This window comes from Dryobates pubescens, chromosome 9 (genome assembly GCF_014839835.1).
Source record: "Dryobates pubescens isolate bDryPub1 chromosome 9, bDryPub1.pri, whole genome shotgun sequence".
NCBI classification, from domain to species: Eukaryota; Metazoa; Chordata; class Aves; order Piciformes; family Picidae; genus Dryobates; species Dryobates pubescens.
Genome location: NC_071620.1, coordinates 8,804,689 through 8,821,908, shown reverse-complemented (window position 1 = coordinate 8,821,908; position 17,220 = coordinate 8,804,689). Strand labels below are relative to the sequence as shown.

At 41.1% G+C, this 17,220-nt stretch overlaps 1 protein-coding gene across 1 annotated transcript in view; it reads right to left on the bottom strand.

The window, feature by feature from the left end:
• The window catches only part of CTNNAL1 (catenin alpha like 1), a 60,794-nt gene that overhangs the window by 23,732 nt on the left and 19,842 nt on the right, over nucleotides 1–17,220 (bottom strand). The window contains exons 3-8 of the mRNA XM_054164212.1: nucleotides 15,244–15,431; nucleotides 10,583–10,702; nucleotides 7,189–7,278; nucleotides 6,726–6,896; nucleotides 5,227–5,427; nucleotides 2,327–2,413 (exon numbers count right to left, since the gene is read on the bottom strand). Coding sequence (XP_054020187.1) covers nucleotides 2,327–2,413; nucleotides 5,227–5,427; nucleotides 6,726–6,896; nucleotides 7,189–7,278; nucleotides 10,583–10,702; nucleotides 15,244–15,431 — 857 coding nt within the window. The remainder of the gene's footprint in view (nucleotides 1–2,326; nucleotides 2,414–5,226; nucleotides 5,428–6,725; nucleotides 6,897–7,188; nucleotides 7,279–10,582; nucleotides 10,703–15,243; nucleotides 15,432–17,220) is intronic.

Genomic DNA, 17,220 nt, shown 5'->3' with positions numbered 1-17,220 from the left:
TACCTGAAGGGTAGCTGTAGCCAGGAGGGGGTTGGTCTCTTCTCCCAGGCAACCAGCACCAGAACAAGAGGACACGGTCTCAAGCTGTGCCAGGGGAAGTTTAGACTCACAGTGAGGAGAAAATTCTTCACAGAGAGAGTTGTTAGGCATTGGAATGTGCTGCCCAGGGAGGTGGTGGAATCACTGTCCCTGGAGGTGTTCAAGAGGGGATTGGACATGGCACTTGGTGCCGTGGGTTAGTAGTCATGAGGTCTTGGGTGACAGATTGGACTTGATGATCTTTGAGGTCTTTTCCAACCTTATTGATTCTATGATTCTATACAGTTAAGGCAGCTGAATGTCACTCCAGGAAAGCTCCAATACTGACTTTCTATAAAATGATGACCAAAGAGGGAAAAAACCAACAAACTATTAAAAGGGCACAGATTATGTAGCTTCCATTTTCTGGGAGACCAACACACTACCTGACAGCAGAAGTGCAAAGAAGTTAACTGCAACTGAAATAGATCCAAAGCACTGTTCAGATCTTGAGGAAAGCTGCAGGAGTTATAACCCAGAAGACAAAATTTCTCCTTTTGCCTCCATTAAAAAATATCCAGCCTGATTTTTTGAGCAATTCAGGATTTCCAGTTACAGCAGCTGAGACCCAAGTCTAAGCAAGATCACCACACTTCCCTAACATATTTGCACTGCTCTGTAGCCTAGTATTGAAGCCCTCAATGCACTTAAGTCTTCTTCATCTGTTTAAAGGAACAATAACATTAAGCAGTTGAAAAGATATCTGAATGCTTTGCAAATATTTTGGAAGCTGCCAGAAACCAGTAATTCTGGGTTTGATTCAAATCTGTGGGACAGACAAGGCAGCAGTATTATTCATTAATGGGGACCCTGATGAGCAAGTGCAGTTCATCCCATGCATCAAGTAAGGCTGCTCTCTTGCATGTGTACGTATCTTGCGTCTAAGATGATACCCAGAATGCTTGCATTTAGGATGACTTACAACAGGCACATGCACAGCTTCCAACTGTCTAGAAAGGCATCTGAGTGTATATGTAAGGCAGTCATAACACAATCCTAGTAGAGAAATCAATAGCACCTCTCCTGTGAGGATAGACTGAGAGAGTTGGGGCTATTCAGTCTGGAGAAGAGAAGCCTCCAAAGAGACCATATTGTGGTGTTAAAGTATCTGAAGGGGGCCTACAAGAAAGCTGAGGAGGGACTTTTAAGGGTGTCAGGTAGTGACAGGACTAGAGGGAATGGGAAAAAGATGGAAGTGGGTAGATTCAGATTGGATGTTAGGAAGAAGTTCTTCCCCATGAGGGTGGTGAGACACTGGAGCAGGCTGCCCAGGGAGGTGGTGGAAGCCTCATACCTGGAGGGTTTTAAGGCCAGGCTGGATGTGGCTCTGAGCAACCTGATCTAGTGTGAGGTGTCCCTGCCCATGTCAGGGGGGTTGGAACTAGATGATCCTTGAGGTCCCTTCCAACCCTAACAATTCTATGATTCTAAGTTAGCTACAAAGAACAGCTGTAATTAAGAACATACTACAATAAAAGTATTTTTTAAAATGATACATGCATCCCCCAGGAAAAAAATTGCCCTTTACATTTAAAGCAGTGGTTACATACATAGGTTGTTCTGGGGTTTTTTTAATTGTTGTCCAAGTTAGCAAAAAACCTGTGAATCCAACAGATTTCTATTAAGTTCTAAGTTAGGACACAGAAGATAACTGCATACTAACTCCCTGGTGCAATTCTGATTTAGCTACTCTCATCCATAAATTGGAATGGAATGGAATGGAATGGAATGGAATGGAATGGAATGGAATGGAATGGAATGGAATGGAATGGAATGGAATGGAATAGAATAGAATAGAATAGAATAGAATAGAATAGAATAGAATAGGATAGAATAGAATAGAATAGACCAGATTGGAAGAGACCTTCAAGATCATCATGTCCAACCTATCATCCAACACTATCTAATCAACTAAACCATGGCACCAAGCACCCCATCAAGTCTCCTCCTAAACACCTCCGGTGATGGCGATTCCACCACCTCCCTGGGCAGCCCATTCCAATGGGCAATCACTCTCTCTATGAAGAATTTCTTCCTAACATCCAGCCTAAACCTCCCCTGGTGCAGCTTGAGTCTTTGTCCTCTTGTTCTGGTGGTGGTTGCCGGGGAGAAGAGACCAGCCCCCACTTGTCTACAACCTCCCTCCAGGTAATCTTTTTGCGCACAGGATCTTATTTTAAAAGTTCACATATAACAAGTAAGGAATTCAATCTTTCATTCCATTTCTGTTGCTTTAAACAACACTTACCTCTCTTTTAAGTTCATTCATGCACTGGCATGTTTTCAAAATGGCTACTTCCAAGTCTTCCATGACATCCTTTGTCTTCTGGTTTTGCTACAAGCCAAAGGAAGCAGCCAACAAAACATTACACAAAAACCTCATCGAATCCCACCTTCACAGGTCATTACTTTGAGTTACTTTAGAAGGTAGCCCTTTTTGTTCTAGATTTAATATTTACTTGCACCTCTTGTGTATTCTACTTGAAAAATTGTTATCTAGAAACAGTTTCTTTTCTTCCCCCCCGCCTTCCCCCCCAGGAAAAGAGTTTCTTTAAGCTTTACAACTTCCAAAAGCTGTCTGTCTAAGCATCTTACAGTAGAGCAATAGTCCAAGGCATTTTAAAATCATTATTTCAAAAATAGAAAAATAGAAAAAAGTGGTACCTAAAATGTTACACAGAATGTTCTGTATTGAATTACAAAAATGTTACTTAAATCATCTTTGCAAGACTTTAGAGCATTGTCTAATTTAAATGAGTACAGCAGCTAGCAACTTTTTGCTGAGGTAGTTTCAAGACAGACCCTTCTGCAGACAGCACCTATCTAAGCAACAATCCAAATGTCAGGAGATGTACACAGGGAAAAGAGTTAAGAAACAGTGATTTTGCATTATCCTCTGAAATACAGTGGGAAGAGCCGTCATGGGTGTGACTATTAACATGGTCATAGCCACACAAAAAAATTTTTGTAAAGAAGAATTAGCCTCTCAGTCTACATTAACATAAATATACAGGTAGGTAGAGCCATGCACATCCTCCATTTTATTCAAAGGAAGGAAAAACCACCCAACACCACTCAAGTCAATATGGTCATTTTCTCAGGTATTCTTTTCTGTTCTGTCTCCAAGCTAACTGTCCCTCAAGTTTAATGCTTTTCTTTAAGCAAATTGCCAACAGTGTAGCATCACAATATCACTTTTAATATGAAGAATGCTTTGCACTCAGCTAGTGTGTCATACGCACGTTGGGCGTATTCTTTCTGGCCTGCATTAGGAATAGCATGGCCAGCAGGAGCAGGGAAGTCATTGTGCCCCTGTACTCTGCACTGGTTAGGCCACACCTTGAGTACTGTGTCCAGTTCTGGGCCCCACAGTTCAGGAATGACATCGAGACACTTGAACGTGTCCAGAGAAGGGCAACAAGGGTGGGGAGAGGCCTTGAGCACAAGCCCTGTGAGGAGAGGCTAAGGGAGCTGGGATTTTTTAGCCTGGAGAAGAGGAGGGTCAGGGGTGACCTCATTGCCCTCTACAACTATCTGAAAGGTGGTTGTAGCCAGGAAGGGGTTGGTCTCTTCTCTCTAGCAAGCAGCACCAGAACAAGGGGACACAGTCTCAAGCTGCACCAGGGGAAGTTTAGGCTCAAGGTGAGGAGAAAGTTCTTCCCAGCGAGAGTCATTTGTCATTGGAATGGGCTGCCTGGGGAGGTGGTGGAGTCACCATCCTTGGAGGTGTTCAAGAGGAGATTGGACTCCAGGCTGAACAACCTCAGCTCCCTCAGCCTGTCCTTGTAGCCAAATTGTTCCAGCCCCCTGCTCATCTTCATGGCCCTCCTCTGGATCTGTGCCATCAGGTCCATGTCCTTCCTGTGTTGAGGTCTCCAGAGCTGGATGCAGCACTCCAGGTAAGGTCTCACCAGAGCAGGCTGGGTTATTTATTAATGAAAACACTTAATGCATAAGCACACATGTGCCTACCCAAGCATTTTTCACAGATCATATATATTCAGAGTCTTGTACTAGACTCTCATTTCTACTGTTTGAAATGCAGCATGTAAATTATTTAGAGGCAATCATTTTCTCCAAGTAACAGAGGCTGGAAATACCCAAGTGTACTTGGTTTGCCTGGGACAGAATTAAGTTTCTTCATAGTATCTGGCATGGTGCTGCTTTGAATTTGTGATCAAAACAGTGTTGATACCACAGTGCTTACACAGCTGCCTACCAGGGCTAACCACCAACACCAAACTAAACACAGTTTTAGCTCCTAATGGTTATGAAATTCTATGCAACTAATTACTTTAGCTGTGTCTTCTTTGTAACAGCAACGGCCTGTATTATCAGTAAGAGTTATATGCTCTTCAAACTGCACTACTGCATTAAGAACATCTGGCTGCAGTATCTGCTTCAAAGAGGAGAAATATGCTTTAAGTAATACACTGAGTTAAGTATCCCATATTAGTACACATCTGCCACATTTCAGAGTGTTGATAAGATTTTGTGCTATATTATTTCCCCAGGAACAAGACCTAAAGCAAGTCAGCATCAGAAAGATAAACTGCCTTTTCCATCTCTGCTTTTCCTCCCCTTTTTGCATGTTATCTTCTCTCATCTGCAACAAACAAGGTAAGACAAATGGCAGAGGCAGGCTTAACCAGTTTCTTCTCCAAAAAGAAAGACTTACTATAATTTACATCTTGTAAAAATGACAAACAAAAGCTTTCAACTCTTAGTGTAAGAATAAAAAAGCATCCATTTGTTTAGAGTATTTCCCTTTTCAATAGTTAGGGTTGTCAACATTCTGTTGAAAACAAGAAACTGTGTGGCCACTGCTATAAGACCAAGACAGCTGGTCTCTGAACTGCTCGAGAGACTTGTTTAAGACTGGGCAATACTTCTGTTCACCTTCTTGTTTCCACTTACAGCTTCACTAAAAGTATTTTACCACTACTAGCAGCCCAATTTAGCCATCAAAGAATTAATGAAACAATAACAATGGGGCAGAGGAAGGACAGAACAACTATGACTTCCCTGATCAGATCTCACTGTGAGGAATACACACAGATCTCTCTTTCCTAGACCAGAGGAAACACTGCATTAAAATTTCTTTCCAAAGTAGAGGCAAAAAGATTTACTTTGCTAAAAAGCTCTTACAGCTTGCATCCACACTGAAACCAGCTGCTCTAGTTCCATTTTAGCCTGTTTAGACAGCTCCAAAATGTGTTCTCTGTGCTCATGACTGGTATAGGCAGAGTCTGTGAAGTCTTCCGTGTGTTCCAGGATAACTTCCAGCATTGTTGAAAGGTTCTCTTTTGACAGAAAATAAAGATTCTCACGAAGACCCTCCACTTTATTCTGAAAAAGAAGAGAAATCAGTTCCTTGAGGATGACTGTGGTTATACATTTTTGATGCAAATGCAGAAAGAGACCGCATCATTTGACATAGTTTTAATCCTTGGTGCTTTTTATTATCCACTTCTTTTCAAATAACTGAACTGTATCCAAGACCTCCACTTCAGGTTTGGGGATTTTTTGTGGGTTTGGGTTTTGGTTTTTTACAGGTAGTAATACCATCAACAAATTACTGGCCACCTATCAGAAGTAACATCAAATACATTACTGTTCTGCTGCTGATAATAAAAAGTTTCAGAAATTGTGTATTCTGTTCAGATTTTGTTTGCTCTTTCCACATCCACACCATCTGAGTATTTTCCTAAAAATTACCATCTAGCAAATGAGATGTTTTAAGACACTTTGTAAAAATTTCAACTCAGTTCCAAGGGGAGGAGAAAATAAACAAATTATATATTTTAAAACAAAAATAAATCAGAAAGTGACAAGACTCCAAAGAAATAAGACGTGGTTGTTCGTTAACTGTTCTTAAACAAGCGTGACATTTAGAAAAGCCTTCATCAGGAAAAATGAACTGAGCTACAAGATACAGTTTCAACTCATAACATTGCCTCTGAATGACAGTTTGCTCTTTTAACTGTTTGGATGAATATTTTTGCATGCATTTTTACAAATACTACCAATTACAAAGCAAGCATTCTTCAACAACAACTGTTTAAATGAGGTTCTCATTTGCATCCTGATAACTTATGTTTATTCAATGTCAAGGCACTACCTCGAAAGTTCTGAATCATTCTGATTCAGCAGGTTAGAATCGTAGAATCACAGAATCAGTAAGGTTGGAAAAGACCTCAAAGATCATCAAGTCCAACCTGTCACCCAACACCTCATGACTACTAAACCATGGCACCAAGTGCCACATCCAATCCCCTCTTGAACACCTCCAGGGACAGTGACTCCACCACCTCCCTGAGCAGCCCATTCTAACAGGTAACAACTCTCTATGTAAAGAACTTTCTCCTTGAGCCTAAACCTCCCCTGGTGCAGTTTGAGACTGTGCCCTCTTGTTCTGGTGCTGATTGCCTGGGAGAAGAGACAAACCCCGTTCCTGGCTAGAACCTCCCTTCAGGTAGTTGTAGAGAGCAATAAGGTCTCCCCTGAGCCTCCTCTTCTCCAGGCTAAACAAGGTTATTTAAGTGAACAGTGCCAAAAAGATACGGCTCCACCACTTACAATTTGAAATAAATAAGTAAGTAAGTAAGTAAATAATATTTTTACTAATTATAATTTTCTATTTTTACCTTGAATTCTTTGATTCCAGAATATATGCTGATGGGGGCCATGTCATTGTCTCCATTTGGTCTAGAGTCAGTTACGATTTCTATTACCTGTTCCAAAGCTAATCTCATCCGATGAAACACTCCATCTTTGTTTAAACGAGCAGATTCACAGTCTGGATGCCTCAGACAAGTCTTTTGAAGGAAAGGAAAGCAAAGTAAGCATTATGAAAGAGCACATGTGAATGCCAGGGTACATCTAAAGAGCATGTTACAGTATGATAAATAATTTTTGTTAGACTGCTGTTGTATGAAGTAGAGCTCATACTGTCACTCAGAACATAAAGATTCTCCTCTGCTCATTATTTACAGTTAGACCCTTCTTCATCATGAAATTTGAGGTGGGGCTAAGAAAGAAGAGACAGCTATCCTGCTAGATGCCATACTCCGTGATTTACCCAAGTTATGTAACAGTGTGCATATTCACCTTTGAAGCAGTTAGGAGCATCATGGTGCACTTCTCAAGAACAGCCCTAGATGCTGCCATTCTAGCCTTTTTCTTCTCATCCTTCAAGTCCTAAATATCAAAAGGAAAAAAAAAAATGACCTGAATATCACACAGTATCCAAAATGTTAACTGTCTGTGAGAATGGAAAAAGGAAATTCTCTTGTCAGAAGGATTTGGTTGTGAATAAACTTCTTTATGTCTGACAATTGCTATTTTCAGTGTAACTCATGATCTGGCACTTGCTTTTCAGACAGATTTTAATGTATGCATTTATTCTTGGCTCGATTCAATTCAGATTTCAAAGAAGGAAGATCTCAGAGATAGAATGTGTTATGTAAACTGTCACTAATCTTGCTATCATTATCATACAGCATTATTCATAAAACAGAAAAATGAGGAGGAGAGAAATAGCTATCTAAAAGTATTTTCTAAAAGAGGGGGGGAGTAAGGCAGCAATGACAACAGCACCTTTTCTTTGTACAGGCAGTGAAGGAAATGTAAAATCAATCTTTTTTTCTGCTTGAGTGTTTCATTTGCTTCATACCAGTAATAAAGCTTTAACAGGCTAAAAAAGTAATTCCTCTGTAGAAAGTTGTGGCGGCCACAAAAGTACAGAAACTTCTCAAGAATTCTCCAGGGGGAGGAACCCACCTGCAAAATTGAACTATGCCCCAGAAAAGTTTATCAAAGGGATAAATTTAGAGTCCAAATTGGGATGGGGGTGGAAGGGAGGGAAGCGGGCAACACAAATCCCTCAGCGTGTAGGAAGGTCTAACTAAAGGAAGAGCTTGCAAAGCCACAACTAAGATCATAATGCTCACAAATATAGCTGAGTGTTATTTAGTGTTAAATAGGCAACTGAGTGCAACCAGGTGAAAAGAAGCAGTTTACAGGGTGGAATTAATCCTAATTTACCCTAGATTAGCAAGGTGATAGATCACAGCAGCAACCTGTTTTGACATTTTTTTAATAAAAATCTTATTGTGCAACTACAGAAAATCTTTAAGATCAAAATCACCACATGTTAAAAAGAAAACCAGATCATTTCTGAAATCCTGGCATTATGTTCTGATAAATCTGGCCACACTAAAGAGTCTATGGCATACTTCTTATAAGCACACTAAGGAAAAATACCTCGAGGGACGTGCCCTCCCAACAGAACTAGCAATGCTTCGTAGCTGTCTGCACACTATGAGTACACCAAAAAGGTCCTGACACAATTTAAAAAGTAGTATCACAGTATCACAGTATAACCAAGGTTGGAAGAGACCCCAAGGATCATCAAGTCCAACCTGTCCCAACAGACCTCATGACTAGACCATGGCACCAAGTGCTATGTCCAATCTCCCCTTGAACACCTCCAGGGACGGTGACTCCACCACCTCCCTGGGCAGCACATTCCAATGACAAATGACTCGCTCAGTGAAGAACTTTCTCCTCACCTCGAGTCTAAACTTCCCCTGGCACAGCTTGAGACTGTGTCCCCTTGTTCTGGTGCTGGTTGCCTGGGAGAACAGACCAACCCCTTCCTGTCTACAACTACCTTTCAGGTAGTTGTAGAGGGCAATGAGGTCACCCCTGATCCTTCTCTTCTCCAGGCTAAACAATCCCAGCTCCCTCAGCCTCTCCTCATAGGGCTTGTGCTCAAGGCCTCTCCCCAGCCTTGTTGCCCTTCTCTGGACATGTTCAAGTATCTCAATGTCCTTCTTAAACTGAGGGGCCCAGAACTGGACACAGTACTCAAGGTGTGGCCTAACCAATGCAGAGTACAGGGGCACAATGACCTCCCTGCTCCTGCTGGCCACACTATTCCTAATGCAGGCCAGGAAGTCATGAAGCACTCTTTCCAAAAGAGTCAAGTAGGCAGTGACAAAGATCAGCTAACAATGAAAACCAAAGACAGCTGAAAAGAATATCGCTTACTACTAAAGCACCTTTCTTTTCCCATGGAACAACTGCTAGGACTATTTCAGGGTAAAATAAAAGAGAGTTCATTTCCCAGCAAGTATTTCTTTTAGTTATATAACGAGCGTGTACTTCACAGATGTGGAATACATCAACTGCAAAAAGGGGATGCATGAGATTGGCCAATTGTTTATACAGACTGAATTGTGAATTTTGCTGGAGAACACAGACTCTGTATATCCATATCAGGCCCCTGGTTCAGCTCTGAATGGAGGTTTTAATTGCTAAGGGGGAAGCAACTAGAGCTCACAGCAGAAGTATTAAGCCTCAGCAAACCTTTTATTTACACCTAAGTAGCAGCTAAAAGATTCCTAAATGAATGAAAGGCTATGGAAAAAGTAGCTTCATGCAAGAAGTAAAAAATCATTACCCTACCATAAGAAGGATTTAACCTAAACCTAGCAAAATATTCCAGAATACATAAATAAGCTTTATTAGGATCTAAAGATTTCATGCTTGGAGTTTTCCAAAATAATTACTCTGCTTTTAAATCCCTTCACTTTGTGCAAACATCCAATATTTCTGTCAAGTGGACAAGTAACGACGGACAAATTCCCTATCAAAGCAGTAAGCTAGAAAGTCAGAACCAAAAGATTGCAAATGAATCCAAAGGACACGTCAAATAGCATGCACCCAGCCTTCTGGAAGACATGCAGATCAAACTGTGGGAATGCCAGCAACGAGCAGTGTGAGCAATCTGGCAGTGCAGGCCTAGAGCCTGACATGGTGGTAGGTTATGCTCAGCATCAATGCAGAGCCAGCTAGCAGTGTAGCAAAACAGTGCTGTGCCTGCAGCATGTAACTAAAGCAGGACACTGGTAGCTAGAAATACAGCAAGTTATCTTGGGGCAACAGGACATGCACCTGCATCAACAAACCTCACGTGTCATTAGTAGTTGGACCAATAATCTATAATAGTGTGATGTGTGGTCACTCATAGGGAACCAATGAGTCCATGCCAACAAGGCACACCAAGGTTATATAAATTGTAGCAGTTTCCTTGCTACGCACTTCTTTTCCTGCCTGTCCTGTCTCCTCTCCTTCCATGCTTTACTGTGCCATGCTTTCACCATAGGCCTGTGCCACAGGCCTGCAATACTGGAACAATAAAGAATCAGTACCGATCATATTGGTCAGCCGTATTGATTCCAAGAACCTCCGTCGCTACCAAATCTGGCTAAATCTGGCTAAAACAAACAGCGCAGTGATGCTTCTCAGGCTGAGCTTTGACATCCCAAGACGTCCTCTGTGTGGAGCGAGGGTAAGCTAGGTTTCAGCGAACAGGACATGGGCAATTGTTTTGTTCTGTAATGGTTAATCATCTGAGAAGAACCCAAATCTACCAGGTGAAAAATGTTTACCTTACAAGATCTGTCACAGCTTTTGGGGTTGTTTTTTTAACACTCACATTTTGCCGATCTCCAGTCAAATGGGCAAACTCTACCATTTCATTTCCAAACTGGCTGAATATTTGTACAAACTCCTGGAAACTACTGACTTTTTCTAGTTGTTCCATTGTTGCAAGGACCTGCAAGATAAGGGAAACTACTGTAGATTATCAGGACGCCAAACAGAAAACATTCTTACTAAGCCACTTTTATTTGCAGATCCTTCTAAATCATAGAATCATAGAATCAACAAGAATAGAATAGAATAGAATAGAATAGAATAGAATAGAATAGAATAGAATAGAATAGAATAGAATAGAATAGAATAGAATAGAATAGACCAGGTTGGAAGAGACCTTCAAGATCATCAAGTCCAACCTATCAACTAATCCAACCCACCTAATCAACTAAACCATGCAGCCAAGCACCCCATCAATTCTCCTCCTGAACACCTCCAATGATGGTGACTCCACCATTTCTCCAGGCAGCCTGTTCCAATGGGCAATCACTCTCTCTGTATAGAACTTCTTCCTAACATCCAGCCTAAACCTCCCCTGGTGCAGCTTGAGACTGTGTCCTCTTGTTCTGGTGCTGGCTGCCTGGGAGAAGAGACCAACCTCTGCCTGTCTACAACCTCCCTTCAGGTAGTTGTAGAGAGCAATAAGGTCTCCTCTGAGCCTCCTCTGCTCCAGGCTAAGCAACCCCAGCTCCCCCAGCCTCTCTCCCAGGGTAGAAAACGGAATGTGGAGAAAGGAGAAGACATAAGTTAAAGTCCAACTTTCTCTTCCAAGAGTGGATAAAAGAAAAACAGTAATTATGCTCAATCATTCTTGTTTTAAGCAAGTATAGTACTTAATGAGTATGGTCTTGATTGCAAGCAACTAACTGTGTTACAGTTACACTAAAGCAAGTGTTTCTGTCATGACAAATCTCAAATAAAAATTTTGGTGAAAGCACATATATTACCATTACAGATAACAATTCTAGACATTCCAGCCAAACAAGACATTCCAACCAACTATACACAGGGAGAAACTGGAGAGCTCTAAATTTGTCTAAAGCTTATTTGTGAGCAGTTAAAATGCAAAATACCTCTGATGGCTTTATAATTTTTCACTTTAAACTTTCTTCATCATGAAACACACAGACAGTGATTAAAATGTGCATTTTAAAATGGGAGGTTAAAAATACATTATCAAAAAAGGCTTTAAGTTCCTATTAATATCTAAATTCAAACTTAGCATTACACAGCTGCTGCTGCACTACACATACTGCCTTTCAGATGGTAGTCATAGGCTGACACCACTTCAGGGCACATCCAGATTTTGATCCAATCCACACAGTGCAGCAACAGGTCCACTATCCATCACATCCCTGTCCATGGCTCTGGGACTCCTAATCTGATGGAGGACAGTAAGTGGAGCAAGACTTGAAGCTCACTGATGCAGTGACTAAGTCTGATAGACAGTGAAGCAAATTTTGCAGGGTTGGAAAGATGCAGGCAGGGACTTAAGAAATACACACAACCTAAGAACATAAGGACAGTACATGTGGTGTGGAGAATGCAGAAGCAGGAACAGGATCATTGCAATTGTCATTCAGAGGCTGGCTTCTGGAGTAGATCACCATTCCAGAAGCTCTCAATCACTTTCAGTTTGTGAGACAATGTCCAGCCACTATGCTGTTTTTCTGTCCTTTGCCCTCAGTTGGCTTAACTACTTGATTCCTATGAGGAAGATGATGATAACGAAAATGAAGGCATTCAGAAAGAGGCAGCAACAAAACTGGCACTAAAAGCTCCACATTGGGCAATCAGTCTCTAAGATGACAATGCACCTGTGTGAGAGAATCCTCTCTTGACCATGTAAATTACATGGGGATGTGAGGATTACATTAAGAGCTGAGGAATGTCTCAACAAAGGTAAGATCATCCTGAACGACCCACCAACACCACAACTGCTCAGCGGGTGTGGTGAACAGTGCTAGGGAAAGAGGGGCAGAGGCACTTCACGCCAACCCCTGCTGACACATGGAAGACCCCCTGGAAATTCACTTATGCATTGTTGATGTGAGCCATGTGGAGATACAATAAATTAACAGTATAAAAACCACCAAGTTATGCCTGCTTGAGCAGAGAGGAAAATATCACTGGAAACACTACAAGCTGGAGCAATGCCACCCAGGACACCACAAGCTGAAGGGACGTCAGCAACACCCTACTTGGACATCTCTCTCCTCCTCCCTGATGAAGACAGAAAAGAACCCTGGGGTGGTAATTAACTCTTTCCACCTCTTCTTCTCTCTCTTTCTCCATTCTCCCTCTCTCCCTTTTCTTTCTTTCTCTGTTTTTTTTTTTTCTTCTGCATTTTCTTTCTAATAAATAGTCTCATCTTGATATATGACCTCATTTGTGTCTTAATTTCACTCACAGGAATGCTTAAAGAAGGACCGCATCTCCTTCCCAACCTTCACATCGAGACAAACTGAGATATTCAGAGCAGTGAGATGCTCCAAGAAATCAGCATCTTCTCCATCTGGCAGTACTGATGATCCCGTTCCTGCCTTTTCATAATCTGCACCATACTATACGTCAGTGTCTCTGTTATTTGCATGAAGTATGTCCCTGTCCATACCAACCCTTTACCACAGTATTTCTCACAGGACAATCTGCTCTGCTATCCATCATACCAGTGTCTGACACTATTTAGAAGCATACTCTATAAATATCAGGCTATGTCTGTATCTCACCATCATTTGTTTAATTTGGTCTTAGAGATGTGAATAGCTCTATTGGTACCACAAACAAGAGCAGACATTCTCAAACACATGCAGAAAAACCCAACAGACCACAAAGACTGGGGTGACTATGGCAATCAGACATATGAGACTTCATTCTAAATACCTTCATTTTAAATATCTACTGCATCCAGCCCTGCTGCCATCAACACAAGAAGGACATAGACCTGATGGAGCAGCTCCAGAGGAGGGCCACAAAAATTATCAGAGGGCTGGAACACCTCTGCTAGGAGGACAGGCTGAGGGAGCTGGGGTTATTCAGCATGGAGAAGAGAACTCTGGGGAGATAGAACAGTGGCCTTCCAGTACCTGAAGGGGGCCTATAAGAAGGCTGGAAAGCGCCTATTTACAAAGACCTGTAGTGATAGGGTGAGAGGCAACAGTTTTAAATTAGAGAGGAAATTTAGGCTGGATGTTAGGAGGAAGTTCTTTACCGTGAGAGTAGTGGAACACTGGAACAGGTTGCCCAGAGAGGTAGTTGAGGCCCCATCCTTGGACATATTCAAGGTCAGGCTTGACAGGGCTCTGGGCAACTTGATTTAATGAGGGATGTCCCTGCTCACTGCAGGAGGTTGGACTACATGGCCCTCAGAGGTCCCTTCCAATCCAAACCAGTCTATGAATCTATCCATGAAATTAAATCTTGCACCCATGCCTACTGTATTCATACCACCATATACACAGTTTCTTAGGTATTCAGAACATAAATCATGCCCTGATGTTGAAAAGATATAATCCTCCTTATCTCTTCATGACACAAACATTTGCACAGCTGCTCTGCAGGCTAAATCTGTGTTAACACCAGCCACTTCTGGAAAGGTAAATTAATTTGAATCCCTCCCTGTGTGGCTGCAGATGACAGCAGAAAAAGAAAAATCACTAAAGGCAGAAAAAGTTATGAAATGCATTCTGATTCCCAGTGCAAAAGAAGACCAAACCTGCAAATAAGTTCATCAAAATAATTTTGGTTAAAATGCTACCACCTACACTAACCGCTGGGAGAAGAAAAGAGCACAAAGACAACAAATCAGTGTTACTAAGTCTGAAGTCAGACTGAAGCATGTGTTCCATAGTTTTTGAATTCTGCACTCAACTAAGTGTCCTGGATCTGGAAGCTGCAAAATATAATCCAGCACGTCTGGAAAGCAAACTGGGACAAAGGAAGAGAGACAGCATGAGCAGGCAGAAGAGAGGCTCTGCCCTGGATTACAAGTAGGAAAAAAAATAACATCAATGGTAAGACCCAAGCCCTAACAGGACCTCATTTTTTCAAGCATGAGGGTTTTCTGGTTTAGCAAAGCAAGGGAGAGCAGAAAAAAAAGAAAGAAAGAAAATCCTACAGGCAAGACAGTGCAGTACATGAAATAAGCCTTCACAAATAATTTAAGGCAACTAAGTGATTTCAAGCGAAGTTTCAATACATAAACTGAACAAAAAAACCCTTTTAACTTGTAAACCTCACTCCACTAGCTCAACCATTTAGCAGCATTCCTCACCACTTTTGCTTTAGACACCTTCATAATGCCCTCCTTGTCTTGATCTTGACAGTGCAAACATCCTGTCTTTAGCAAGTAGAAGCTCTTATTGACCATTTTACTGACAGATACTTTCCACCTCACAGCAAACTTAAATAAGGAGTAAAACAGTGTCTCCTCCAGTGCATGAGGTCAATGGACTAAAACTTAGGACATCAATGAAAACTGATATTTTATTTCTCCTGATTAACCGTTATTCCTCTTTAGGGACCTGGTAGGTGAACATGTGCAAGCCCTTAATTTTATTTTGCACTTCCCCTAGAGATATAATGAAAACACCACTTCATTTTGCATTGCCTGCAGGAATCAGTTAAACAAAACAAACAAACAAAAAAAGAAACTATGAATACCTTGTTTCTGGAAGTGATTATTTGTTTAATAACAATTCTGTCTGCTAACACCAGCACCTTTGTGACAGAAGAAAGCAACAGCCTTGCAGCTTTTACCACACCCGTCTTGTCTGTAAAGATTGTTATGTGTCTGTCGGATTCTGGATGATCTAAGCTGGTCACATCTGTAAGCTTTGCAATTGTTTCACCTAGAAAGGAAAAAAGAAATCATTAGCATTTCATACTTACAAAATATGCTGAGCTATTAAGCATTTTTAGCTTTTGCCTTTGAGAGATCAAACAACAGTTTCAGAACTACCTACAACTGTATTTCACTTCACTTCCTTCTACTGACTGCTGGTGGCACCCTCTGCATATTTAAATTTGGACTGTTATTAAGTACTGTGTCATTCCTCCATCTGTAACATATCCTAATTTTCTTACAGTAGTAAGCAGGTGGAAGGGGTGAAGTTGGTGAGTGTGGAGAGATAAAACATTAAGGGGAGATATTTTCCAATTTTAATAGCAAAGTCAAGCAATTGTCAACACTTGCAACATCCAAACCACTGAGGGGGTGGGATGCAAGAAGGGTCAGAGTATGCTTTCTCCTCCACTCTCTAAATTTCAGTTAATGGTTTCATAATCTACAGAATTTCCTATTCCTGTAGAAATTTTCAGATGTGAACAATAAAGGGATTCCAAACAGCAGCTCTGCAACTTATAGGACTGAAGCATTATAGAGTAAGACTACTGCACTTCATGATGTTCAAAGGAGGGCCACCAAACAGAATGTTGTCAGAGACAGGAAAGAAAGCACTTGAGACAGTATCCAGTGTACCATGTCCCATTCTGAGCTCCCCAGGAGCAGAGGAAACATTGACAAGGTAACGTGCATGCCATGAGGAGACAGGTTGAAGAAGCACATGTGTTCCACCTCAAGAGAAGGCCAAGGACAGAGTTAACTGCAGTCTGCAACTACCTGCCTAATGAGCAAATATGGAGAAAACAAAGAGACTGCTCCCACAGGTATGTGGTGATAGGAGAAAAAGTAATGCACAATACTTTTGCCACTGTAAGGCTGGTAAAAAACTGTAAGATATATACAAGAAACTGCAGTCTCCATTCTTGGAGTTAAATGTCCATTTCAGACTGTTTATTTTCAACCTTCTTAATTTAGTCCTTTCTGTACTGAAAAAAAAAAAAAAAGGATAAAAATAGGAGTGCTATTTATTGCTTCCATTTTACTCTTTATCTTCTTTTAGGGCTCTGTAGTCAACTGGCAGAGAATTGTGAAAATGTTAGGAGACTAACTTGTTTCTTGATGTGTTTTGTCTCTTAAATTAACCAGTCCTTCCTGGGATTTGGAGAGGGAAAAAAAAACAAAAAGGGGAAAAAACAAAATCACAGCTGAGCATCTAAAAATGTGTTTCTTTGAGTTACATTCCACTACTATACTGTAAACACTGTCACAGTGCAAGACTAATATTAGGCAAAATCTGCTACACGACCCTTTGCAGTGTTTTATGATTCTATTTTGAGTCAGTAAAATTACAAGTTTTGTTACAAGGAAATAGTCATAACAAGTCTGAAACACTTCAGATCACTGATTATACCCTTCACAAGAGACTGATAACATCTGTCATCCCTCAAAGCCTCTTCAGGGTATGCAACTGATTTAAAGACTTCCTACTATTCTTAGCAACTGAGATCCTTAATGTTCTAAAACTTTTAGTACTGAAATCTATCTACACCTAACAAAGTTTCCCTTTAATTTCTGGGGCACAATCTAATTTATTGGCTAAAAAAAAATATGAACAGCTCTACAACATTGCCTGTTCTAAATAGGAAGAGCTCTCTGCTGCCCATGCTGTCAAAACATGGGATTCTTTTATACAAGTCAATACACTTGGTTGATTTTACCAGCTTGCCTAGGAATACCAAAATTGTTCAAATGGTACTTGAGCAACTGTGTTCAGAGACTGAATTCAGAGGACAGTT